Source organism: Apteryx mantelli, chromosome 1, assembly GCF_036417845.1.
Source record: "Apteryx mantelli isolate bAptMan1 chromosome 1, bAptMan1.hap1, whole genome shotgun sequence".
Taxonomy (NCBI): Eukaryota; Metazoa; Chordata; class Aves; order Apterygiformes; family Apterygidae; genus Apteryx; species Apteryx mantelli.
The window spans coordinates 134,696,334-134,720,681 of record NC_089978.1 but is presented as its reverse complement, the minus strand read 5'-3'; the positions used below and the strand labels follow the sequence as shown (position 1 = coordinate 134,720,681).

At 47.4% G+C, this 24,348-nt stretch overlaps 1 protein-coding gene and 1 non-coding gene across 7 annotated transcripts; both read left to right on the top strand.

Moving 5' to 3' along the window:
- The first annotated feature begins 1,989 nt into the window (after window positions 1-1,989).
- On the top strand, window positions 1,990-23,887 carry CHD4 (chromodomain helicase DNA binding protein 4). Of its 6 annotated transcripts, none has more exons than XM_067302850.1 (40): window positions 1,990-2,055; window positions 3,137-3,300; window positions 5,318-5,445; window positions 5,643-5,834; window positions 6,259-6,377; window positions 6,818-7,059; window positions 7,140-7,267; window positions 7,396-7,531; window positions 7,761-7,942; window positions 8,076-8,315; window positions 9,195-9,398; window positions 9,493-9,698; window positions 9,983-10,114; window positions 10,425-10,521; window positions 10,952-11,143; window positions 11,241-11,441; window positions 12,452-12,589; window positions 14,580-14,701; window positions 14,833-15,006; window positions 15,324-15,465; window positions 15,961-16,092; window positions 16,206-16,323; window positions 16,541-16,665; window positions 16,987-17,224; window positions 17,391-17,563; window positions 17,735-17,915; window positions 18,015-18,101; window positions 18,275-18,360; window positions 18,448-18,581; window positions 19,092-19,236; window positions 19,425-19,590; window positions 19,978-20,087; window positions 20,385-20,520; window positions 20,770-20,847; window positions 20,963-21,100; window positions 21,196-21,304; window positions 21,635-21,767; window positions 22,759-22,954; window positions 23,049-23,224; window positions 23,347-23,887. In XM_067302850.1, exons 2-40 carry the CDS (start codon window positions 3,204-3,206, stop codon window positions 23,362-23,364), a joined length of 5,751 nt encoding a protein of 1,916 aa, XP_067158951.1. In that variant the 5' UTR covers window positions 1,990-2,055; window positions 3,137-3,203; the 3' UTR covers window positions 23,365-23,887. The 6 variants fall into 6 exon arrangements, with proteins under 6 accessions (XP_067158951.1, XP_067158944.1, XP_067158938.1 ...); XM_067302843.1 differs by having other exon boundaries at window positions 18,272-18,360; window positions 20,388-20,520; XM_067302837.1 differs by having other exon boundaries at window positions 18,272-18,360.
- On the top strand, window positions 19,619-19,758 carry LOC136991211 (small Cajal body-specific RNA 11). The gene has a single exon (XR_010883255.1). It is a non-coding gene; the product is annotated as a small Cajal body-specific RNA 11 (non-coding RNA).
- Window positions 23,888-24,348: the final 461 nt, after the last annotated feature.

Genomic DNA, 24,348 nt, shown 5'->3' with positions numbered 1-24,348 from the left:
ATAAATCACATTACAGGATGGCTGTTAGCAGTAAGGCCTCCACTAGTATTTCAGGAATCTGTGTTTTACAGCAGTGGGCCAGTGCTACTGTGTGAAATGTGCATGTGTGCCAGAAGAAGTGGGATGGCAATGCAGAATGTTTTTATCTAAAGAGGGATGAGTATAATCTTTGACACCTGTGTATTTATTGGGTGAGATGGACAGTACAGTGCATCTGCCTTAATTGAGATTAATAGTGTTATAAAGATACTAAATTGGGGATAGGTAATATTATGGGATGTGATTTTGTATAATGAGAAATTAATGATAATGTTGCATGTATATAATTGGGGTATATTTATTTTTATGGACTGTTCATGTCAATATAATGTGATGATTAGTTTGCTGGTGGAGGGCAATAGCAGGGAGCAGTGTATGGTGCTATAAAATGGCTATGTCTAGAGCAGGAGGGAGGAACAGAATATATTGGAGGTTTTCTCCATATCCCTGGGGTAGGAATAGTTTTATAGGTACTGCCGTTTATGACAGGCAGATGCACTGTGCTAGAGGCCTGTATGTGTGGTCAGGAGGTGACAGGAGTCACTATGGGATTGACATGCATGCTGCTGATGGTGGCTGGTGATTGTGCTGTAGAGTGCTGCAGACTACCAATGGGTACCGTGAACGGACCACAGTGTTGTGGGTATCTGTGACAGAGCAGAGTGCCAGCCTGGCATGGGGCACCGTGGGCCTGATTCTGGCATGTGTGTGAAGGAAGTGGCAAAAACGTGGTATAAACACCATATGTGTCTCTCAGATTACCTGCCTCAGTATATAGAAAGAGGGGACGAGCAGGGCACCCAGGCGTGGGCATGGGAAGGACCTCCGGGGCACTGCGGAGCGGGGCATCAGACAGGCAAACCCTGCTGCAGGGAGGCTGGCAGTGCGAGGAGAGGCAGAGGGAGCAGCGTGACACAGGTGCGGGTGCGCAGCGAGGGGCAAGCTCAGTGGTGTGGTCATTGTGCGATCAAGGGTTGTGCGGGAAGTGTGAGTGTGGCCACGGCTCCCGTGGACAGCAATGCCTGGCTTTGGCTGCTGCCCAGCACCAGTGAAGGCCGCGGGGTGCCCACCGGGGCGGTCTCAGCCAGTGCCAGGGGCCAGCGGCTGCCCCAGCGGCTGCCTCTGAGGGGGAGGATGGTGCCCGCCGTGGGGCCCTAGAGTCTGTGTCACCGGGAGACACGCAGGAGCCGGGCGGCAGTGCCTGAGCACTACGGCGGCGCAGCTGGCCGGCTGCCCCGGGACCGTTAGGGGCTGCGCGGGGGGGACGGTGCCCCGCGGCAGGAAAGGCCCCCGAGGGCGGCGGCGGGGCAGGGGCGCCGCGCGGGCCGAGGGTGGGCTGGGGGCGGCGGCGGCGGCGGCGCGGCGGAGCCCTGCGGGCGGTGGGGAGGGTGGCTGGAAGTATTATGGGATGTCTGGCTGGACGGTGGCTGCCGGCGACTATTATGGGATGCCTGCCTGAACGGGGGGGTGTGTGTGTGGAGGGAGTGACTATTATGGGATGTGCGCCTGGGGTATGACTATTATGGGATGTGCTGGGGGTTATTGCGGCGGGCCGGGGGGGCCGGCTAGGGGACGTGCCTATTATGGGATGGCAGGCCGGGCAGCGGAGGCGCGGGGCGCTAGGGCGCGCGCGGGGGGCTGGTAGGGGGCGAGTATTATGGGATGCCTGAGTGAAGGGGTTAGGGTGTGGGGAGTATTATGGGATGTTTCTCGGAGGGAGGGTTGTATTATGGGATGTTCTTGCTGGGAGGGGTTGTTATTATGGGATGCCGGGCCGGGCAGTGAGTGGGAAGTTCTGAGGGGAGGGCGAATATTATGGGATGTTTCAGTTGGGGGGGTTGCCAGGGAGATGGGGCGGGGCCTGTTGCCGGGGTCCTGGGGCATATTATGGGATGGAGGCGGGAGCGGGGCGGGTCCTGGCCGGGTTTTTTTCCCCTTTAAGAGGCGGTGCTGGGGCCGGAGCCATTTTCCCTTCAGCAGCGGCGGCAAGCGAGCGGACCTGGGGTCTCGAGTTGGGTGAGGAGCCGGGAGGGGACGAGGGCGGGTAGAGCTTTCCGCCGCCTCTGGGGGTGCCTCTGGCTGGGGGCGCCCCTTCCCGCCGGGCGCTCCGTGGGCCTCTAGCCACAGCTCCCTTGGGGCCGCGCTGTCCCCCTGCTTGGACGACCGCAGGACACTTTCCCCTCCCTTCCCCCCTGTCGACACAACACCGGCGAGCAGCCTCCCCGCCGATCCCCGCTGCCCCGGCCGGTGCCAGCCGCTCGACTCCCGGCCCGGCTCCCGTCCCTGGGGAGAGGCGGCCCCTCGCCGCATGCGAGCCGGACTTCCCCGCCCCGCCCCGCGCCCCCGCCCGGGCGACCGTGCCCCGCCGCGACGCTGCCCCCCCCCCCGCGCGCCACCCCCGCCCTGCGCCGCGCAGCCCTGCTCCGGGCGGGGGCGCGGGAGCGGCGGGCAGCGGAACGGGGCTGCCGGCACTGCCGAGTCTGTCCTGCCATTTGTGTGTGCCCGCGGCGCGAGATCTCCGCGGTGCCGGCGGGCTGCAGAGGACCGCGGAGGAGGAGGTTGCTGCTCGCCTGCCTCTCCGGCCGCTGTGGCTTCAGCCCGGGGCTGGCACGCCAAGTTTGTGCAGGCGAGTTGGGGACTCCCGGCAGCACTTGTTTCGCCGCTGTCCGCCGTACCGATCCTGGGCTCAGCCCCGACCGCCGTGGTGACTGTGGCGGCTCGCTGACAGCGCCCTGATTCAAGGTCTCCTTTGGAAAATCTGCCTCCCCTTCTTGCCTCTCCTTCTCCCAATCCAAAGTAGAAATAACCTAGGGCACTCATTCTGGTCTGGCACCTGATTGCAGGAGACAGGAAAATTTCCCATAAGACAGCTGTTTTGGCTTCCTTACAAGGGATGAGTCGTTGACTCAGTTTAATATCTAGTGTCTTCAGAGCCTACTTCATCACAACTCTAAGCTGATACCTGCTGCCAGTATTTCTATTATCTGTAGGCTCCAAATCCGGCAAAGCTGCTGTCTAAGCTTTCTTACAGATCCTCTTGTTAGCACTATTGCTTGGGAAACAGGAGTTCAGGTGTGCTATAACTTTTTCTTTTCAGTGAAGTACTGGCTTGACTGGCGGGAAGACACCTTGTATAAGCCTGGTCCCCCACCAGTTTGGGGGACATGGCATCGGGCATTGGATCTCCATCCCCTTGCTCAGGGGGCAGTGATGATGATGACATGGAAATTCTGTTGAACAACACTATCCCCCAACATCAAGGTACAGAGCCTATGGGGCATGTGTGCGCAAGTGTATGGATTGGGGAAATGCAGTTTTCATGCTGAATATGTGGGATATATGAAGATGATGTGCAGGGGACTGTTTACTAGGAGTCATGCATATGTCTTGATTTTGATGTGTGAGTCCTAGGGTTCCCTCAAAATGCGAGACTCGCAGCTTTTAGTCAGATGGAGCAACTTTGTTCCAAGCCATTGCAGGTTGTCAGGGGCCTTTGCTTTGAGAAGGTATAAGGGGGTGGAGGCAGAGGGGTGGATTCTGACAGGGCACTAAAATGCTTGCAAGTTTCATATTTCACGAATGGGGAGGGGGGAATGGGGCAGTATGTAAAAGGGCAGGGTGTCTGGCTTTCTTTCATTTGGGAAGTCAGACCTGCTGACGTCCAGAGCAAATTGCCCTGGGCTGTTGTGTGACCCACTTTCTTTCTTTACCACACCCAATTATTGAGGTTTCTTTTGGTTCTTGCTCCGTGCTGCTTACTCACCTTTGCTTTTCTTCTAGTCTTTGTACCTAGCTTTTTCCCTGGTGCTTACATCCTCATCATCAACATAGAGGCTTGGGTTAGAGCTCTAGGTACTTTTCTGGTTTTGATATTGTTGCTGGCTTGCTCTGTGGACTTACACCTGGTTTCTGTGCTTTGTCATAGAAAGCAGTAGTATATATCTGGATGTCCTGGAGAATAAGACAAGTCTTTCCTATTAAGGCCTTCTATACTGTTGTAGTATTAGAAAATGTTGAAACTGGAAAGATTTTTTTTTCTTTTGTAAGTTTTGACTTTAGGGCTTTTCTGACACCTCTAAAATTTTAGGTGGGAGGGGCTGTCAGTAAGCCTTGTAAGGGAAATTTTGGTGAGGAAAAACTATTAAAGTTCTTGCAGATTTAAGAGCCTTAGGTAATATATAGAAAAGGATGGGACATGAGAGGCTCTAAATCAGAACTTGCTGGAGGGGAAGATGTGGGATCCATGAAGGAATTGGGTAGGTGTTGCAGGATGGTGTGAGCAAAGAGGTATTAATCAGTTGGGAAAGTGACAGGAATGGAAGACCTCCCAATTGTGAGCACTCTCTGCTGTTTCATTTCATCTCTGCCTGCTGTAACTCCTCTGACCTGTGGCTTCCTTCATCCTGCCCAGCTCCTGTGGTCAGGAGGCCATTTTCCCTTGGAGGGAGAAGGAGTGACTCTGGCTGTGTGTGATGGGCGGGGCAGCGGAGGAGGACGAATGGCTGGGCTCCTCTCAGAGCCTGCCACAAAGGAAAGGGCTGTCTGGCTGCCCCTCAGACTGCAAGGAAGGATGGAGCCACACAGATGAAGTGTGCTGTGGTGGTGGGACCTGGCATGTATTTCTGTGACCAGCTTGCTGCCTGTTTGGAGGGGGAAGGGTTGTCAAATCCAGATCTGAATGAATTGCTATGAGCAGCAACTTACCTATGTCAGGAGAAGGACAAGTAGTGGCTTACTGTCCTGTATCTTGTGTGCCACTGTAGGGTCTTCTGTAGTGCTGCAGTGGCTAGATACTTGAGTTTTTTCTGGAGACCCATGGACTGAAACAGTGTCCTAGATGGATTCTCACAAATGCACTTTCACTTTTATTTTTGTATACCAAAAAGGAATTGCGTGCTGTCTGTCCATCTTCCCTTCCCTGTGCTAACTGAGCTACTCCCTGTTTTGACTGCTGAGTTCTTTAGATGTGGGCATCTACTCTATGCTCTTTTCCTCTCTTGATAGGTTAGAGCAAACTTCTGGTCCCTAAATCAAGTGTAACTCTGCTTGGAGAAGGAATATTGTGGGAAATGAGGAGGGGAGACATATACAGAGGTCCCTTAACAGATACTATTCAGTCATATGATATGGATATTAAATGGGGAAACAGCCTTAAACACGTCTGTGTTTGTAAATATGTAGCAAGGAACAGACAAATCAAGTGATGTCTGTGAGAAGTTGGCTATGCTGTAGTGCACAGATGGGATTTGAATGCGACATGTCACCTCTTCCCCTCCAGAGCCTGAAGAAGAGCCAGAAGAAGAGCTTCTCTCAGAGGCTGAAACACCCAAGATAAAGAAGAAGAAGAAGCCCAAGAAACTAAAAGAACCCAAAGTGCCCAAGCTCAGCAAGCGCCAGAAGAAGGAGGTGAGGAAAAGGATGCCTTAGACCACACTCTGAATTCTGGAAGTGAGGGGGATTACTTTTGTTTGGCCTGTGATAGCAATCCTTTTTTTATGGATCCTCTAGTGCTGGGGGGGGGGGGGGGGGGAATGTGGCATTTAGTGCTTATCTGGGATATCTTCTCACAGCTGCCTGATCTTCTTTCTTCCCTCCCTCCCTAGCTGGGGGACAGCTCTGGTGAGGGGAATGAGTTTGTGGAAGAAGAGGAGGAGGTGCTGCGCTCAGACAGTGAGGGCAGTGACTATACTCCTGGGAAGAAGAAAAAGAAGAAATTAGGGCCCAAGAAAGAAAAGAAAAACAAAGCCAAGCGCAAGGAGGAGGAAGAAGAGGAGGAAGAGGATGATGACTCCAAGGTGAGAAGCTAACCTGCTGACTGAGTGGCTTACTCCCCATTCTCATACATTTGACTTGGGTGATCATTGTGCTTTGCATTTGTGATATAGCACACAGAGCTAGGGATGTTTTGTGTGTGTGTGTGTGTGTGTGTGTGTGTGGTGTTTTTTTTTTTTTTTTTCTCCCTCCCCTAAGCCTGCTTGTCTTGACTGTTTTCCTGCCTTGTGTTCTTTTCCCCCTCCTCCCTAAACATATCTGGAATGTATACTAGATCCATAGACTTTTCTCATGTCCACTGATGCTCTGTGGCCTCTGCCAGTGATAGGTGAAAGAGGAAGAATCACACAGTCCAGGGCTGTTGAGTCATCTGAAGATGTATGGATGTTTTGCTATTACCTATAACATGTGCTTTTTCACAGAGCTGCTGTGATTCTCTTTGTACAGGAGCCCAAGTCATCTGCTCAGCTCCTGGAGGACTGGGGCATGGAAGATATTGATCATATCTTCACAGAGGAAGATTATCGCACTCTCACCAACTACAAAGCTTTCAGCCAGTTTGTCAGGTGAACTGCAAGCTTTTAGTGCTTGGAAGGACTCTGGAGCAGAAAAGAGATGGAACAAGGACTGGGTTCCTTGCTTTTAGAACCTCAAGGCACATTAGAGGCACTAGTTTCCTCCTTAGAGCAAAAACTGAAGCAACAATAAAAATTGATCCAAATTTCTTCTGTTGTTAGTGACTGAGATGACACAGAAGCCCTTGCTGCCAGGCTCCTTTCTTCCCTAATATGCTGAATTCCATTCTGCTTTCCAAGCCCCCCAGAGCATTTGCCTCCACACTGTTTGAAGGATGGAAATGGAGAGATTCACTGGCTGTTGAGATCAGAGATTAGAAAGGAATGTAGCTTGGGAGAGAGGTGCTGCTGGGGGTGGGGGGAGGAAGAGAGGAAGAATGATCTAGACTTCAGGCTGGTCCAGTAACTGTTCCTTCCTTAACTGTACACAGGCCACTTATTGCAGCCAAGAACCCTAAAATAGCTGTGTCGAAGATGATGATGGTGTTGGGAGCCAAATGGAGGGAGTTCAGCACAAACAACCCCTTCAAGGGAAGTTCAGGTGCATCTGTGGCAGCTGCGGCAGCTGCAGCTGTTGCAGTAGTGGAAAGTATGGTGACCAATGTGGATGCTGTCCTGCCGCAGCCCCCTGTAGACGTGCCACTCAGAAAAGCCAAGACAAAGGAGGGCAAAGGTGAGATGAAAAATCTGACAGGGTGGTAGAGAGGAATGGTTGAGGCAGCAGTCCTCACCTGCAGGCTTCTTTATTCCCAGGACCCAATGCCCGGCGGAAGCCAAAGGCCAGTCCTCGTATTCCTGACATGAAGAAACCTAAAACAAAGAAGGTGGCACCTTTGAAAATCAAACTGGGAGGATTTGGTTCCAAGCGTAAAAGATCATCAGTAAGTGATGCTCCATCCTTTGCCTCTTGAAAAGAAGGTGCTGACACTAGAAATGCTGGGGTCTGTATCTGCTTGCTGTCCCCAGCATGCATCCCTGAAACACTTAGCTTTCTTCTTACCTATCTCAGAGTGAAGATGATGATCTGGATGTGGAATCAGACTTTGATGATGCCAGCATCAACAGCTACTCTGTTTCGGATGGATCTACAAGCCGTAGTAGCCGCAGTCGCAAAAAACTCAAAGCTGGGAAAAAGAAGAAGAAAGGTACTGATGCATGTTGCCTGTTGGAGACGGAAGCACAGCTAAGTGTGCAGACAGATAAGAGGATGACGTGTGTAGCATTTAGACACTAAGAGCATACTTGAGGGAGGTTTTGGATTCTGGATCTCTCTATTACTGCGTAGGCTGTTGGTGCTGAGGGAGTACCCTCCCTTGCTGTAAGAAACCTCTAGCTGTGGCCTGTACTGCTGTAACTCTTCACCACCCTTTGCAGGTGAGGATGACTCCACAGTGGCTGTGGATGGCTATGAGACTGATCACCAGGACTACTGTGAGGTTTGCCAGCAGGGAGGAGAAATTATACTGTGTGATACCTGCCCTCGTGCCTACCATATGGTTTGCCTGGACCCAGACATGGAGAAAGCCCCAGAGGGCAAATGGAGCTGCCCGCACTGTGTGAGTACTGAATTCCCCCAAACTGTGCAAGAGATCGTGGAGGGGGAGGTCAAGTGATTTGGAACTGCTCTTTTGTGGTCATGAAATAATCATGAATTTTTAACTTTGGTTTTCTGACTTGGCACTGCTATAGGAAAAAGAGGGCATTCAGTGGGAAGCAAAGGAGGATAACTCTGAAGGCGAGGAGATCCTAGAGGATGTTGTGGGGGATGCTGAAGAAGAGGATGACCACCACATGGAGTTCTGTCGAGTCTGCAAGGATGGAGGAGAGCTGCTGTGCTGTGATGCCTGTCCTTCATCCTACCACATCCACTGTCTGAATCCCCCGTTGCCAGAGATTCCCAATGGGGAGTGGCTGTGTCCCCGCTGCACTGTAAGTTTTTGTTAGTACCATTCTCCTATTCCTGTAAGAGAGGATGGATCTACTCCTTTTGAATAGTCTCCTTTTTCCAGGGATGCTTAGTCCTCAGAGATGATTATTTCTCCTCTTAATGTTTTTGTCACAGTTCATTTAAAGCCTGCTTTTCATGGCTGGATGGTACCCTGTAGCTTGGTTGCTCTTTCTCTAGAGAGCAGAAAGAACAAAATTACAGCCATTGGGTCTCATGAAGTTTGCTCTGTATGTATGTATAGGAGTATAGTTGTAAGCAAATTCAGCATTTAAAAAGTATTTTAAACTAATAATGAGCCAAAAAGTTTCTGAGCTACAGGCTCTGTAGCATGCCAAGCCCTTTCTTAGTAGCCAATTGGGAAAAACTTCATACTGTTGCAGGATGTCATCAAAGTGAAGTATTGTAAATGGTGTTAGGTGCTTTCATTAGGTAATATGGTCTTCTGTGATAACAAACAAAATACAAGCTGCTTTGGGGTATATCTACAGCAAAATATTTTCTGTACAAACTTCCATTGAAGCTTTGGTTGGATGGACTGCTGGGCTCATCAAGCCTAGCAATTTCTGTTTTTCAAGTAGAATTTCTGAATTAGTATGGCCCTGGGGAGACCATGAAATTGAGATACTGGATCCAGCTTGGGGTTTGCTAGTCCTGGAAAAAGACAAACTGTAGAAAGTTCAGAGAAATGCTGAAGATAAGAGGATGAAAGGTTCCAAGCCCAAGAGTTTTGAAAAGAAAATTCCATCTGCATAGTAAAGCTATAACTAAGAAAGGAAACTGACTGTATGTGTGTCTCCAACATACGAGTGCTGAGGAGTGGAATACTTGCAGTCTGTAATGAGATCTGTCTAATTTTCCAGTGTCCAGCTTTGAAAGGAAAGGTGCAGAAGATTTTGATCTGGAAATGGGGCCAGCCCCCAGTTGGCCCCCCGCCACCACGTCCGTCTGATGCAGACCCTAATGCTCCTCCCCCTAAGCCTCTTGAGGGTCGGCCTGAAAGGCAGTTCTTTGTAAAATGGCAAGGCATGTCCTATTGGCACTGCTCTTGGGTGTCAGAGTTGCAGGTGAGTTGGGGGCTAAAATCATAAGGGTGGATAGTTATTTCTGTGGATATTCAGGGAGAGATATTTAACGTCGTTGTCTCTGTCCTGACTCCAGCTGGAGCTGCACTGTCAGGTCATGTTTCGAAACTACCAGCGCAAGAATGATATGGATGAGCCACCCTCAGGGGACTTCGGAGGGGAGGAGGAGAAAAGCCGAAAGAGAAAAAACAAGGACCCCAAATATGCTGAGATGGAGGAGCGCTTCTATCGATATGGGATCAAGCCTGAGTGGATGATGATCCACAGGATCCTCAATCACAGGTAGGGGAGGCAGCAAAGACTTACATCAAAATACCTATTTGTCTGTGAGAACAAGAGAGTTTTAACAAAAGCATTAAGCCTTGTTAAGGGAGAGTGGATGAGCTAATCTTTGCTACATGAATAAGGGTAGAAATGGGAGCTCTGGTTCATTTGTTTGCATGACAGACATTATTCTTGTTTCTGCTGCTTCATTAAGGTATTCTTTCCTTCTCTCCTATCTGAGTGGGCTGAATGAATGCTGTTTTTCTCCCCCACTGTGCTTGACTTACTGCTTTCTCCCTCAGTGTGGATAAGAAGGGGAATGTCCACTATTTGATTAAGTGGAGAGACCTACCCTATGACCAGGCATCCTGGGAAAGTGAGGATGTGGATATCCAGGACTATGACCTCTACAAGCAAGCCTACTGGAATCATAGGTAAGAAAAGTATCTAGAGGTTGCATTACTTCCCTTGCCTCAAGAGCAATTATTTGGAGCATGTCGTCAGTCCCTAGCATTGGCTGGATTAATACACAGAGATAGTCAGGAAGCATCTTCTTGTTGCTGACTCCTTATCCCTTTGGGCAGGGACCTTAATGCTGCCATAGCAGTTCATGAAGGTTATGGATGTAATCTGTTAGAAAATACCCCAGTTGGGTGTTTGCCCCCCTATTCTATGCAATAGCTTTCCCTTGGTCTTTCACAAAAGTCATTAAACTTGGACACTCTTGGGACTGTCTCTGCATAGGGAGCTGATGAGAGGTGAAGAGGGCAGACCTGGTAAGAAGTTAAAGAAAGTGAAGATGCGGAAACTGGAAAGGCCCCCTGATACTCCCACAGTGGATGTAAGTTACTGTTTCCTGCTTAGGAACCATCTGATACATAGCTACTTATTTTGGGAGGGGAAAATAGATTAGTTTTGTTAGTGGTACTGGCTTGTGCCTCTGATTTGATGGATGAATGATGAAACTGAAGGGTGAAGAGTATAAGGTTTCAAGTTCCTTCCTGGCCCAAAGAGAGAATGCATTATGGAACTTTCAGATGAAGGCCCACCTTGTCCTTTGGGTAAGAGACTGGCTGGCTCTCAGTGAAAGGGTTAACAAAAGCTTTTTCAGAGGGATGCCTTTTGGCCATTTGGGGATTAGGCTCTGGGTACTAATCTGGTCCTCTATCATGGAGTCTCACCTGCACTGGGGAATATGTAAATGACTGGGAAAGGAGTCTTGGTAGCTAGCTAAGGTAAAGGATTTCAACTCTTCCTTCTCTTTGCTATAGCCCACAGTGAAGTATGACCGGCAACCAGAGTACCTTGATGTAACAGGGGGAACCTTGCATCCCTACCAACTGGAAGGACTGAACTGGCTGCGCTTCTCTTGGGCCCAGGGCACAGATACAATCTTGGCTGATGAAATGGGTCTGGGAAAGACTGTGCAAACAGCTGTGTTCCTATATTCCCTATACAAAGAGGTGAGGGGCAAATGTAGCTGCGAGGTCTATACTGAGGGGGACACTACCTGCATCAGTGGATGCATTCCACTAATGCTCTTAATGGCTCTATTCATAGGGCCACTCAAAAGGACCCTTCTTGGTGAGTGCCCCGCTCTCCACAATCATCAACTGGGAACGAGAATTTGAGATGTGGGCCCCAGATATGTACGTAGTGACTTATGTGGGGGACAAAGACAGTCGGGCCATCATCCGTGAGAATGAATTCACCTTTGAGGATAATGCCATACGTGGAGGCAAAAAGGCATCCAGAATGAAGGTACAGAACTCTGCCATAATGCACGTGTGAATTGAAAGGGATACACTGCATGGCTTTCAGGAGCTAAGGTTCAAATACTCCAAAGACCCAGGGAGCTGACTCTAATGAGCAGCTTCCACGAGGAAGTAACTGCTAACTGATGGCTAGTGGGTGTTTAGACTCATGTTATAAATACCAGTCCATAACAATTCAGTACTTGGCGAGGAGGATATGATGACTAAGGCAATGCTGACTATAGGCAAACCCCTTTCTTGCTTCTACTTAATCTGTGAAGTTTTGTATCGTATTTTGTACAGTTCTAAGTCAACGTCAGAATTGCCAGTCTTCATTAATTTGACTCGTTTTTAGCTCCTTGTATGAAGAAGTGGCTAACAGTGAGGCTACACCTAGAGAGCTGAGAAATTGCATTCTATGCCCAAACAGGATGGAACAGCCTGATAGGTGGCTGGTTTTTATAGAACTTCAGTCTTGCTAGTAATTTTCTGAATCCTTTGTTTACCCTAAATCTAGATCTTACAGCCAGTCTTCTAACAACATGGGGGGGGGGGGAGGCTACAGTTTCCCCAAAGGCAGTTAGGTAGGACTCCTTGCTTTTCCTTGAAATTGAGAACTGCATTAACCACTGACAGTAATCTGAATTTCTGCAATAATCTATTTAGCTTCTGAGTCTTAGCTTTTTGATGAGCTGTTCTTCTCCAAATACCATTTCCCTGACATGGCTCTATTCGCTGCTTATTTGTAAACTTCTCTTAGGAGATCTGGCAACTGTTCAGAAGGAGCAGATACTGAGAGAGTTGAGGAGAGTTACACGTGTGAGTAGTGGGGTATTAAAAAGCTAGAACAGTTTGGGTGGCAATTGCAGTTTTGTGACAGAAAACTGGCAGTGTGAAAATGAGCTTTGGGTATGCTGTTTGACTATAGCTGGTCACAACTTAAAGAAGAGGTAGGGTCTCTTGTCATCCTGGGGCTTTCCCTTATCCCATTACCATGTTCGTCCTTTTCCTTTGTAGAAGGAGGCAGCTGTGAAGTTCCATGTACTTCTCACCTCCTATGAACTGATCACAATTGATATGGCCATACTGGGTTCTATTGACTGGGCCTGTCTCATTGTGGATGAAGCTCACCGACTGAAGAACAATCAGTCTAAGGTACAGGAAAGCAAAGGTGGTAAGGTCTATAGGCATGGCATGTGTCACAGAGGGGAACAGGGAGTGATTATGCAGGAGACTAGCTGTTCTGAAGCAGAGAAGTTTGTCTGCCAACTCTTAGCTTCTTGTTCAAGAGTCAATTTGATGCATTATTTAAAAGGAAAAACAGAAAAAATATCCTTCATCTGCAGATTGTTACTGGGAACAACTTCTCTTGTAATGTATCTTACTGGATGAAACAGCTTTCTCTCTGGGTGAATAGGCAGTTGGCATATACTGGAAAACAGAGGAACCTGGCTGTTCTTTGTTGCTCTTGGATATGAACTGGCTTCTCTGGAAGCAGATCATATATCTGCACCACCTCCATTCTGGAAATGTTTACCAAACTGAGCATAAAACAAGTGAGATGAACACAATTATCCTGCTTCCAGAATAGGCTTCCTATCTGCATTCATCTAGCTGTGTAGCAGTATTAATTACATCTTACAGAAACAGGAGACCTGGTCAGAGGTGACCAAAAACACCTGGGTAGATGCTGAAAGCCATATAGCCGCATTTATATGAGGATGCACCTTAACTAAGCTTGTTTGAATTCAACAGAGTAGACTGTACTGTCTTAATACAGCCCTTCCCTAAGTTCTTGTGCCTTAATTCTGGTATTGATTTGTCCGATTTCAGCTGAGTTCCAGTGCTTACTGCACTAGAAACAAGTGTTACTGGAAAAGTGATTCTATAGGTTCTTGAAGACTGTGCAAGACAAAGTTATCTCTTGGGGGTATTCTGGTTTTTTGGTGGTGGTTGTTTTGTTTCTTTAAGTAGATTTACTTTTTCAGATCTCAGTGAGGCATGTTTCCCAGACATCATAGCTGTGCTTGAAGTCCAGTTTCCCAATCTTTTTTCATTATTGGACTTAATAATGAATGCTTACTATTCATATCTATGAATTGAAAGACGTTATGCTCAAGGTTTTACTATGACTAACAGTTATGATTTAAATGGTCTTAGTGGACAACCAATCTGCCTGTCTCTAGAACAGTTTCCTATCTCATAAGGATAGCTTTAGGTGTTTGGCTGCAAGACAGATCAGCTGTTTCTTGACATATTATGTGGTTGTTACCTACCCATCCTACCAAAGTGTGATTTTGCAGATATAATCAGTAACCTCAATATTTCAAAGTTGAGAATGTTATTGAATATAATGATGTAGAAGGATAAATCCCTATGGGAGCTACTACAAGGATCCTTCTGGTGTGATAACCAAAACATTAGTGATGGGTTCCTTGGTTTTTGTTTGCCATCTAGCACAAACTGCTCTCACAGTTAGATGTTGTATCATGTTAAATAAGCAGAGAAATGGTCAAGTTTACAAATAGACTACTGCTTTATTGTCAATTTATGCTTGCAAACATGGTGCATTTGTATTTTTCAGTTGAGTACTCTACTGTTCACCAGCTCTGCCTGGAATCACTTGATTGTTGTTAAAACCAGCCCAAATTACCTTAAAGGTATTTTGGCAAACGGTTAGCTTTTTTACCCTCTGCCTGTTCAGAACTCCAGGACACCACTGGGATTGATATGAATAGGATGAGTGACTTAGCTATTTCTAGAAATCTCATGGCAGAGAAGTTGCAGGAATGTGGAATGTTAATTTATGAGAGGAAAAGGGCGTAATATACCAGTCCAGAAGTGACTGGTGGTCTGAAATAGTTTGTAACTAAAAAGACCAAAAGAAATCTGCCAGTACCTGATGGCTTGTTGGATTTGCTGCAGACATGTTTTAGCTAGGCAGAACAGTGGTGTGAATGAGATCAGGCTAGTGATTCTGACTGGAATGTGGGCTACTTGGAGCTCTTGCCTGAACAACTGACGTGGTCTAAATTGAACGTTTGTTTGTTTGTTTTCCCTAAGAGAAATCCTCCTTTCTAGAACTATGACTTATGATCCCTTGATATGTTTTTCTCTATTCTTCCCCGTGCTCTCCACTTCCCAGTTCTTCCGTGTGCTGAATGGCTACTCCCTCCAGCATAAGCTACTGCTTACAGGAACTCCCCTGCAGAACAACCTGGAAGAACTGTTCCACCTGCTGAACTTCCTGACACCAGAGAGATTCCAGTATGTCTTGAAGTGCAAATTCAGGCCAAGCCTGTCTCTATCTTGTCACTCCTATCCCCTTCCTTGTTTTTTTTCCTTTTTTTTTTTTTTTTCCTTTGTGACTTTTGCTAAGTGTCTCTTTTTCCCTACAGTAATTTGGAGGGCTTCCTAGAAGAGTTTGCAGATATTGCCAAGGAGGATCAGATAAAGAAGCTGCATGACATGCTGGGCCCACATATGTTGAGGCGTCTCAAAGCTGATGTTTTCAAGAATATGCCATCTAAGACTGAACTCATTGTCAGAGTGGAGCTGAGCCCCATGCAGAAGTGAGTGTGAGGATGGAGGGAGCACCTGCTGTTCAACTACTGTTCCTCTGTTCTGCAGTTTCAAAAAGGATGCTGGGGCAGCTGCTCATCCTCACTGTAGGGCTTTCTACATACTGGATAGGAGCAAGATTTCCTGCTGCCACTATAGTAGAGGGAGGAGTAATGCTGTGCTCTGATGTAAGGGATAAAGGGATAGTGACTGCTACTGGCAGAGCCTAGGTAGCTGGCAGGTAATGTCAGGAGCTGTGCAGAGGCTGGCAAAGAGAGTATGCTTGGCATTCTCATGAGGTTGTCTGAGTTACATTCCTTCTTTTCAGGAAATATTATAAATACATTTTGACAAGAAACTTTGAGGCATTGAACGCACGTGGTGGTGGTAACCAAGTCTCCTTGCTCAATGTTGTTATGGATCTGAAGAAGTGCTGTAACCACCCCTACCTCTTTCCTGTGGCTGCTATGGTATGTTCTGTCACTTGACTCATTCTCTATATGGAAATCCTGTGCTGGATGATATCAGGGAGCCAATTATCCTAGCTTTGGAAGGATTCCCCTTCCCCTCTTTTTGCTTGCATCTTCTCTCCCCCCCCCCCCCATGCCTTTATGTAGACCTGACGTACTGGAAGACCTTTCCTTTTCCAGTCTCTTTGTATGACAAGTAGGAATTATCTTGTGATTTACTGCAGGATGGTGAAGACAGTAAGGATAGGGACTGAGCTGATAAGAAAGGCAATGGGATCTAGGAGTCAAACTGGGAGAGAAGAGGCATAGGGTAGCAGTGGTGTTTCATATAGGTAGTGCTACACATGGCAGTTCTGCTAAATTAAATGGCCAGACATGAGTCAGCATCTGATGGACACAGTTGGGACTAATAACAAGCCATATCCCTTCAAGCTGTTTTGGGGGGGGGGGGGTTGGGATTTTTTCCCCCCTCATTCCTTCTCTCCTCTTTTTCAGGAAGCTCCAAAAATGCCAAATGGCATGTATGATGGTAGTGCTCTTATTCGAGCATCTGGAAAGCTGTTGCTGCTCCAGAAGATGTTAAAGAATCTTAAGGAAGGAGGTCACAGGGTGCTCATATTCTCGCAGGTATATGGGAAAAACTTTAAGGTTGGAAATTCCATTTCTGAAAAAGGAGACTATCCATAAGGCATCCCCTTGCTTCTCTCACTATTGTTGTTGTTGGATTTTTTGATACTCAGATGACTAAAATGTTGGACCTTCTGGAAGACTTTCTGGAACATGAAGGGTACAAATATGAACGGATTGATGGAGGAATCACAGGGAACATGCGTCAGGAGGCTATTGATCGATTCAATGGTATGAAGTCTCTTGCTTTCTGCACGAAACGAAAACTTATGTATGTGCTTTTGTGGTCAGTGTGGTGATTGTTGGTTATTACCCAAATCTTCCACTGTTGCCCTGGAATTTTAAACTAGTAGTGATTCCCCTCACATGATGTGATGGAGCAAATAAAAATCCACATTTGAATAATGTGCTCTCCCTTGATTACTTTTGTTTTCTCCTTTTATCCAAGCTCCTGGTGCTCAGCAGTTCTGCTTTCTGCTTTCAACTCGAGCTGGGGGTCTTGGTATTAACTTGGCTACGGCAGACACTGTGATTATCTATGATTCAGACTGGAATCCCCACAATGACATTCAGGTGAGTATGAATGAGACTACTCACTAAGGAGTGATACTGAGGAAGAGGGAAGTAAAAGCATCAGTAGGAGAGGAGGAGTATATGTGAGACTTCCACTTTAGAAACATAGAAAATTAGAGCAGTTACAGATAGGTAGAAGTGGGAAGTAAGAGTGGAGGGTTCTTCCAGGGCCTGACCTTTGCTAATGTTAAGAGGAAACATGAAGGCAACTGGGAAGTTTTGGGTGTGTTTTTTTTTTTTTTTTTTTCTTTGAAGCTGATGTGTAGCAGATTACTGTTTGTGTGTTTCTAGACTGTTTTGAGCGCATGTTCTCTTTTCTAGGCCTTCAGTCGTGCACATAGAATTGGACAGAATAAGAAAGTGATGATATACCGCTTCGTGACAAGGGCCTCAGTGGAGGAGCGTATCACTCAGGTGGCCAAAAAGAAAATGATGCTAACGCATCTAGTAGTGAGGCCAGGGTTGGGCTCCAAGACAGGCTCCATGTCCAAACAGGAACTTGATGACATCCTCAAATTTGGCACTGAAGAGCTCTTCAAGGATGAGGCTACCGAGGGGGGTGAGTGCTTGGGAGTAGACCTGGAGTAGATGAGGAGGGCTGGCTCATTATTTGACAAATGGCAGTAGGCAGAGTGCTGACTGTGGCCCTACGGAGAGGTCTGGGGTGGTATTCCCTTTTCTCCTCTGAGCTCCATGTAGCAACTGTGTCTGTGCTCCTCTTTCAGGGGATAACAAAGAAGGTGAAGACAGCAGTGTCATCCACTATGATGACAAAGCAATTGAGCGACTGTTAGACCGAAACCAGGATGAAACAGAAGACACAGAACTTCAGGGCATGAATGAATATCTCAGCTCTTTCAAAGTGGCACAGTATGTGGTTCGTGAAGAAGAGATGGGGGTGAGTATGAGGTGGATGTCAGCTGGTATCTTCTGATCAATGATGTAGGATCAGTTAAACAGAAGCAAACAGGGCGCTCATGCTTGTAAGGGCAGCAAGCAGCCATACCTCTGCTCTAAGAGGTTGGGATTTGGAGCGCAGGGCTCTGAATTTATTGCCCCTCTGTGACAGGACGAAGAGGAGGTTGAACGGGAGATCATTAAGCAGGAGGAGTCGGTTGACCCTGATTACTGGGAAAAACTGCTGCGTCACCATTATGAGCAGCAACAAGAGGATCTGGCCAGGAATCTGGGCAAGGGCAAACGTATTCGCAAGCAGGTTAACTACAATGATGGCTCACAGGAGGACAGAGGTACAAATGCACAGAATCCTGGGGAAGAGGGGTCGATGTATGTGTTGCAGGGAGAGTTACGGAGTAGCGTCTCAGGCTCACGTGCTGTTTTTCTTTCAGACTGGCAAGATGACCAGTCAGATAACCAGTCAGATTATTCAGTTGCTTCTGAAGAAGGAGATGAGGACTTTGATGAGAGGTCTGAAGGTAAGTTCTGGTGAAGCTGGAGTTCCTGGATCATTTTTTCTGGGTGTGGGAACAGCTGGAACTTGATTTTGTTGCTTGGTACACTTTATATTGCTTTTCTGCAAGGGAAATATTCACACAAAAATATGCTGTGCATTGTCTCTCTTCCTTAGCTGCATTTCTCTCTTCAGCAGCTCGTCGGCCTAGCCGCAAAGGCCTGAGAAATGATAAGGACAAGCCTTTGCCTCCCTTACTTGCTCGTGTGGGAGGGAACATTGAGGTAAGTAGCATCCGGATAGTTCTTTAAATCCTAGTTGCCCCTGTATATAGGGTTCTTTCCATATCTTTCTTCCTTTCTCCTTTCTAGGTCCTGGGTTTCAATGCCCGCCAGCGAAAAGCCTTCCTTAATGCTATCATGCGCTATGGAATGCCACCTCAGGATGCCTTCACCACTCAGTGGCTTGTTCGAGACCTCCGTGGCAAGTCGGAGAAAGAGTTCAAGTGAGTCTGCATTAGATGGGGGAGGAAGATGGGCAACATCTAGCCCCTGTAGGGCTGTGCGAAGGATGAGATTTGGGCCTTTTCTGGCCTTTCTGAGGGACTGCAGCTCCTCCTCATACTAGTTGATCCTGTGAGGGGGAGATGAAGTGTAACCTGGGAGAGACTAGGGGATTGTTCCTAGTTCTTTTTGGACTCAGCTTACCAGTCACTAAAAGCAAGTGCCTGGAGAAGAGTAGCCCAGCCAGGCAAGCGTTGTAACAATGTTCTACCCAAGTCCGTCCTTGGCTTAAAATTGTTTCTGACTCAAAATCCTAAGCCAACAGGTGTGTTCCTGTAATAATTTTGTATGGAAATTCTCTCTTGAAGGGGCTTGAAACCCCAGAACTTGTGTTGCTCTGGGCTGGGAGTCTTGGGGTGACTTTCTTTACTTTATATTGAAAAGGGTTTGGTCCTGCATGTCTTCAGTCTAATCCAGTTTCTAGTTTAATTGCATGTCTCCTGCTTCTCCAGGGCCTACGTCTCACTGTTCATGCGCCATCTATGTGAACCTGGAGCTGATGGTGCAGAGACCTTTGCAGATGGGGTCCCACGGGAAGGTCTTTCTCGACAGCATGTCCTTACCCGCATTGGGGTCATGTCACTCATACGCAAAAAGGTGAGTGCCTAGCAGAGCAATGCATCCTTCCATCTCCATACAACCTCTGGTTGATGGTGCACTGAGCTAGTGAGTTATTTCTTCCCCACCTATTTCTTTGTCATGTATCAAGTGGTTGTGCTGCCTAGTTTGAGGGTAAACTTTGTATGACTCCTCCAATGATATGTCTTTTCCTCACTCTCCTGCAGGTGCAGGAATTTGAGCATGTGAATGGACGTTGGAGCATGCCTGAACTGGCAGAGATAGAGGAGAACAAGAAACTCTCACAGCCAAGCTCACCATCTCCCAAAACTCCAACTCTTTCAACACCAGGGGATACGCAGCCAAATACACCTGCTCCTGTCCCTCCACCTGGTGAGAGCTTTCCCCCTTGCACAGTCCTGCGTCCTGACCTTATCCCAGCTGTTCCCCCTCACCGGAGCTGTGGTGGGGAGTTTGGGGGTGGACGCAGATCAACTGACCTCTCATGTTAGGAGGGCTGCCAAAGACATGTGCATGCCCTTAAAGGCAAGAGAGGACACTAGCTTCCCTTGGATGAGCTGACATCAGTGAGAAGAAAAGCCCTGCATTTGTGGTGGACAGAAAGGGGGTTTCCTTTTGAGTGATGTTGGTCCCATTTGGATGGGCCTAATCTCTGGGAGCGAAGGAGATGTGTGGTTGGTTACAGTGAGGGGAAGACCTTACTGATGGCTTCTCTCCTTCTCTTGTCTGCTGTGCTGCTCTGGGGTGGGGAATACACAGAAGAGGGCATAAAGGTAGAAGAAGGAGCTGGCACCAAGGAGCAAGGAGAGTCATCTGAACCAGAGAAAGAGCTCAATGCCTCTGCTACTGAAACAGAGGTTCCTATGGAGGTGAGTGCTCAGTTGCTTGTTTGCTTCATGCAGTTCCAAATATCTCTACTTCTGCTCTACTCTACTGTGTCATTCAGCTTCTGGGGCAGAGCTGAGTTCTGCCTGGGAAAACACTGAAAGCTAACTCTCAGGGTCCTTAGAACTGGCCTGTCAGTTTTGTGCATCTTCCCCTCTGTCTGCTGTATAAGACACTTTCCAAACTGCTTTGACTGTCTTCTGTTGATAGTGCTGAAGTAGTTCACTGGCTTTGACCAATGCTGCTTTGCTTCTCTTCTCATTGATGATTTCTGTCCTAAGCAGTGTGCTCAGCCTGTGGAGACACCACCACAGGAAGCAAAATCTCCAGTGAACCCTGCAGAGGCAGATGAAAAAAAAGTAGAGGAACCAGAGGTGAAGGAAAGACCAGATGAGCCAATGGAAGTGGAAAGCAAAGGTATCTCTAGGAAGGCTAAGACCCTTAAAAGCAATTTAAAAGAAAAGAAAAAAAAAAATCACTAGTAGTATCTTCCTCAAGCTACATCTTCCCTGCCTCAATACTTCACCCTAAAGAAACAGGCATGTGTAGATAATCAAGGGGGACATTTCAGGGCTTTGAACAGGGAGGCAGGGAGCAGTGTTAGGTTCTACACACTGAATTCTTGGACTTGCCAGCTACATCTCATGTTCCCCTTCTCTTCTGCAGCTGATGTGGAGAAAGTGGAAGACAGAGCATCTATTGAGCCACCCCCTGAACCTCCTATAATCACTCTGGATGAGAAAGGTGAGCTATGATGATTCCATTCTCTTCTTTACCCCCTCTCCAGCAAGGATTCCTTGTGGGTCCAACTTGCTGTGGAATGTGCCTTATTTTTCCTAATCGTTTCCTGTGTGTGCAGAAGAGAAAAAGGATGGTGATAAGAGAGATGTGGTGATGCTGCAGAATGGAGAGATGCTGAAAGAGTCAGTAGATGAAAGGCACAAGAAGGCAGTAAAGCAGCGCTTCATGTTCAACATAGCTGATGGTGGCTTTACTGGTATGAGACCTGTATATGCTTGAACTTATTTACCTGCCTCCACTTGTCTTGGTGAAATAGTAACTTGGAACTCTTCTTGTGTCTTGCCTTTCCAGAACTACACTCCCTGTGGCAGAATGAAGAGCGGGCTGCAACTGTTACAAAGAAGACCTATGAGATCTGGCATCGGCGTCATGACTACTGGCTCCTTGCTGGGATTATCAAGTATCCTTACCCTGACAGATGAGTGGTCTCCCCTTCTTCAATATATACTGTTGCTGTGAAGAGGCAACCCCTTTGGGTCTGCCTGGGATACATAAAGTGAGAGTGTGCTTTATCTTCTTTCACAAGAATCCTGCCTTGGTGGGAGGAGGGGGTTCCTGTCAGCATAGTTAAGACTTGGTGAGCAGGACATTATTCTTGTTTCTTTTCCTTTGCCCTTGTTCCCCCTGTCTCTGCACCTCCTTTCCCCACCCCCTCTTGAAATGTATCTGCCTGGGCTGTATATTCCCTTGTTCTCACTGCCTTTGTTTGCCTGAGCTCATCCCATCTCAGTCATGGCTATGCCCGTTGGCAAGATATTCAGAATGATCCACGTTACGCCATCCTCAATGAACCTTTCAAGGGTGAGATGAACAGGGGCAACTTCCTAGAAATAAAGAATAAGTTCTTGGCAAGGAGGTTTAAGGTAAGGATTTCTGTTCAGTGTGACAAGTGTCTTTCAGCCAGCTAGACCTCTAAGAGCAAGACAAACTGTTCTGTTGAGCTTGGTGTCCTGATTTTTCTGCTAAAAAGGTGAAGGCTTTTTGCAATGTCTTTCATATTGGTGGCTAAAAGGAGCAATATTTGTTAGGATCATTTAGTAGCTTCATAATAGGAGCCCTTTACTCTAGAAGCAGTGTGTCGGGGAGCATGGTTCAGCACTCTCTCCAAATGTTTCTTCAACAACCGGTATTCAGGAGGTGTTAGTGGCTGTTTCCACCACAGTTTCTGCTTGGTGTGCTACAACCCACCCAATATGCCTAAGTAGAACTCAAACATTGTGTAACACTGGATTGGTGAAAGGGCTGCCTTTGGTTTTTGCCTGAAGTACTTAGGAGTGACCATAGTTTCATTCTGAAAGTGATTTCAGAATATAATGTAATTCTGAATGAATGTTTTGCCCTGCGATTCAGTGTAGCTTGGCTTATCTGCTCTGCACTGTCTAATTTGATTTCTTCAAATGTCCCTATCTGACATGCTTAACAGGTTTTTAGACTCTTCTTATAAGTAGTTCAAGATACTTCTCACTCAAGTTCAAAAAGGAAGCTCCACCCTCATTGCTCTGTACAGAAAGGCTAAAAAGCTTTTTGGGGAGTATTTTATAAAGCCATTAAGAATCTGAGCCATGCTAGCTGAGGAGTAAGAATCCTAGAAGACTTTCTTATTTTTCTTATTAAACTGGCTAGGACATGCCCTGGTTTTCTTGTGTACTTGGCTTAGCTTAATGGAGCCTTTAATTGTTTTGTAATATTTAGTCTCTATCCCAGTATAAGCAGAAGCCTGCAAAATGAGGTTTGCCTGCAGAATCTCATCTCATGAGGGTGGGAAACTGGAGCAGGAGGAGGCAAGTGGGGTGCAAATAGGCTACTTTTCAGGTAGTTGCTGGAAGACTTTATTACTTACCATGTCTATTGCAGCTCCTGGAACAAGCACTGGTGATTGAGGAGCAGCTGCGACGAGCTGCCTATCTGAACATGTCAGAAGACCCATCTCACCCTTCTATGGCTCTGAATACACGTTTTGCAGAGGTGGAATGCCTGGCTGAAAGCCACCAGCACCTATCCAAGGAGTCGATGGCTGGGAATAAACCAGCCAATGCTGTGCTGCACAAAGGTGATACAGTGTGTTAAGCAAGGGTGGATATTTGTTTAGCATCATTGTCCCCTTTGGTCTTTTCCCCAGGAACCTAAGCCCCTTTCTCTTCCAGTTCTGAAGCAGCTGGAGGAGCTTTTGAGTGATATGAAGGCAGATGTGACTCGTTTGCCTGCCACCATTGCCCGTATCCCACCTGTGGCAGTGCGCCTCCAGATGTCAGAGCGAAACATCCTCAGCCGACTGGCCAACCGCAGCAGTGAGCCCCCTCCACCACCGCCTCCCCAGCAAGTAAGTACCCTCTCTGGTCAGTGAGCAGCCCTGCCTGGCTTGGCTGTTTTGTGGGGGCTCTGTGGGGAGCTGCCCTGGTGAGCTAGGATGTATTGACTAGTATTGTGTCTCTTGCCCTGCAGGTGGCCCAGCAGCAATGAGTCCTTGGCCCAGTGCTGTTGACCTTTTGGCCAAGCTGAAGTGACCCACCCCTTCACACTCTACCCCTCTGCCTGACATTCCTGACTGGGTGCTGTTTCCCTCCATGGAAGCTGCTGTACAGGTCTCTGGGAGAAGAAACTCCTTCTGCAGCCAGCCATTGGAGCAAGGAGTGTGCTTAGGAGTGAGGGGGATGTATGATGGACTCTGTATATAGTGACTGGAGGCCGCAGCGCCACCTCTGTTACACAGAGAATCTGGCTGTGTTGCTCACTGCCTCGGCCTGGAATTCCAGTTTTTGTTTTTAATTTTATTTTGAGTTTGTTTACTGAGATGAGTGCACAGGCAAAACCAAGCAAAAGCCAGGACAGAGACAAAGCTACCTCCATCAAGATCCTTTTTAATACAAAAACTGACCAGACTTGTCCACTAATAAGCAGCTTGAAGACAAAAAAAAAAAAACAAACAAAAAAAACCACAGGAAAATCTTGATAAAATTGAAAAATAAAATTTCCTTGTATTTTATTTTATTGTCTTGATTTAGCTTTGTCAGAAAATGTCACCATCATAGCTCTACCTGGGTGATCTATCTCAGCTTTCTCTGGGCCAAGAGCGACCATTTGGCTAACTCATAATGCCTATACTATGATAAGGAGTAAGAGAGAGCCATACTATCAATGGTACTGTCCTGTTGCCCTGTAAAAGCAGGGTCTCTAGTATCCTGCAGCTTCTTTCTTGCATATACATTAAGCCCTTTTGCTGTTGCCTGATCACTGGTTTGACAGGTTTTGTTTCCTAGAATTTCACTTAGATGGTCTTTGTCTTACAACCTTAAGGCTACAGTCTTGGGTAAAGCCTACGGCGAAGTTGGACCTTACAGGAAAGGAGAGGGGGCAGGGTGACGTTCCCTGATGTCCGTAGCACCCCCCCCTCGCCTCCCTCCGGCCGTGGGTGCCCGCAGGGAGCTGCCAGGCCCCGCCGAGCCC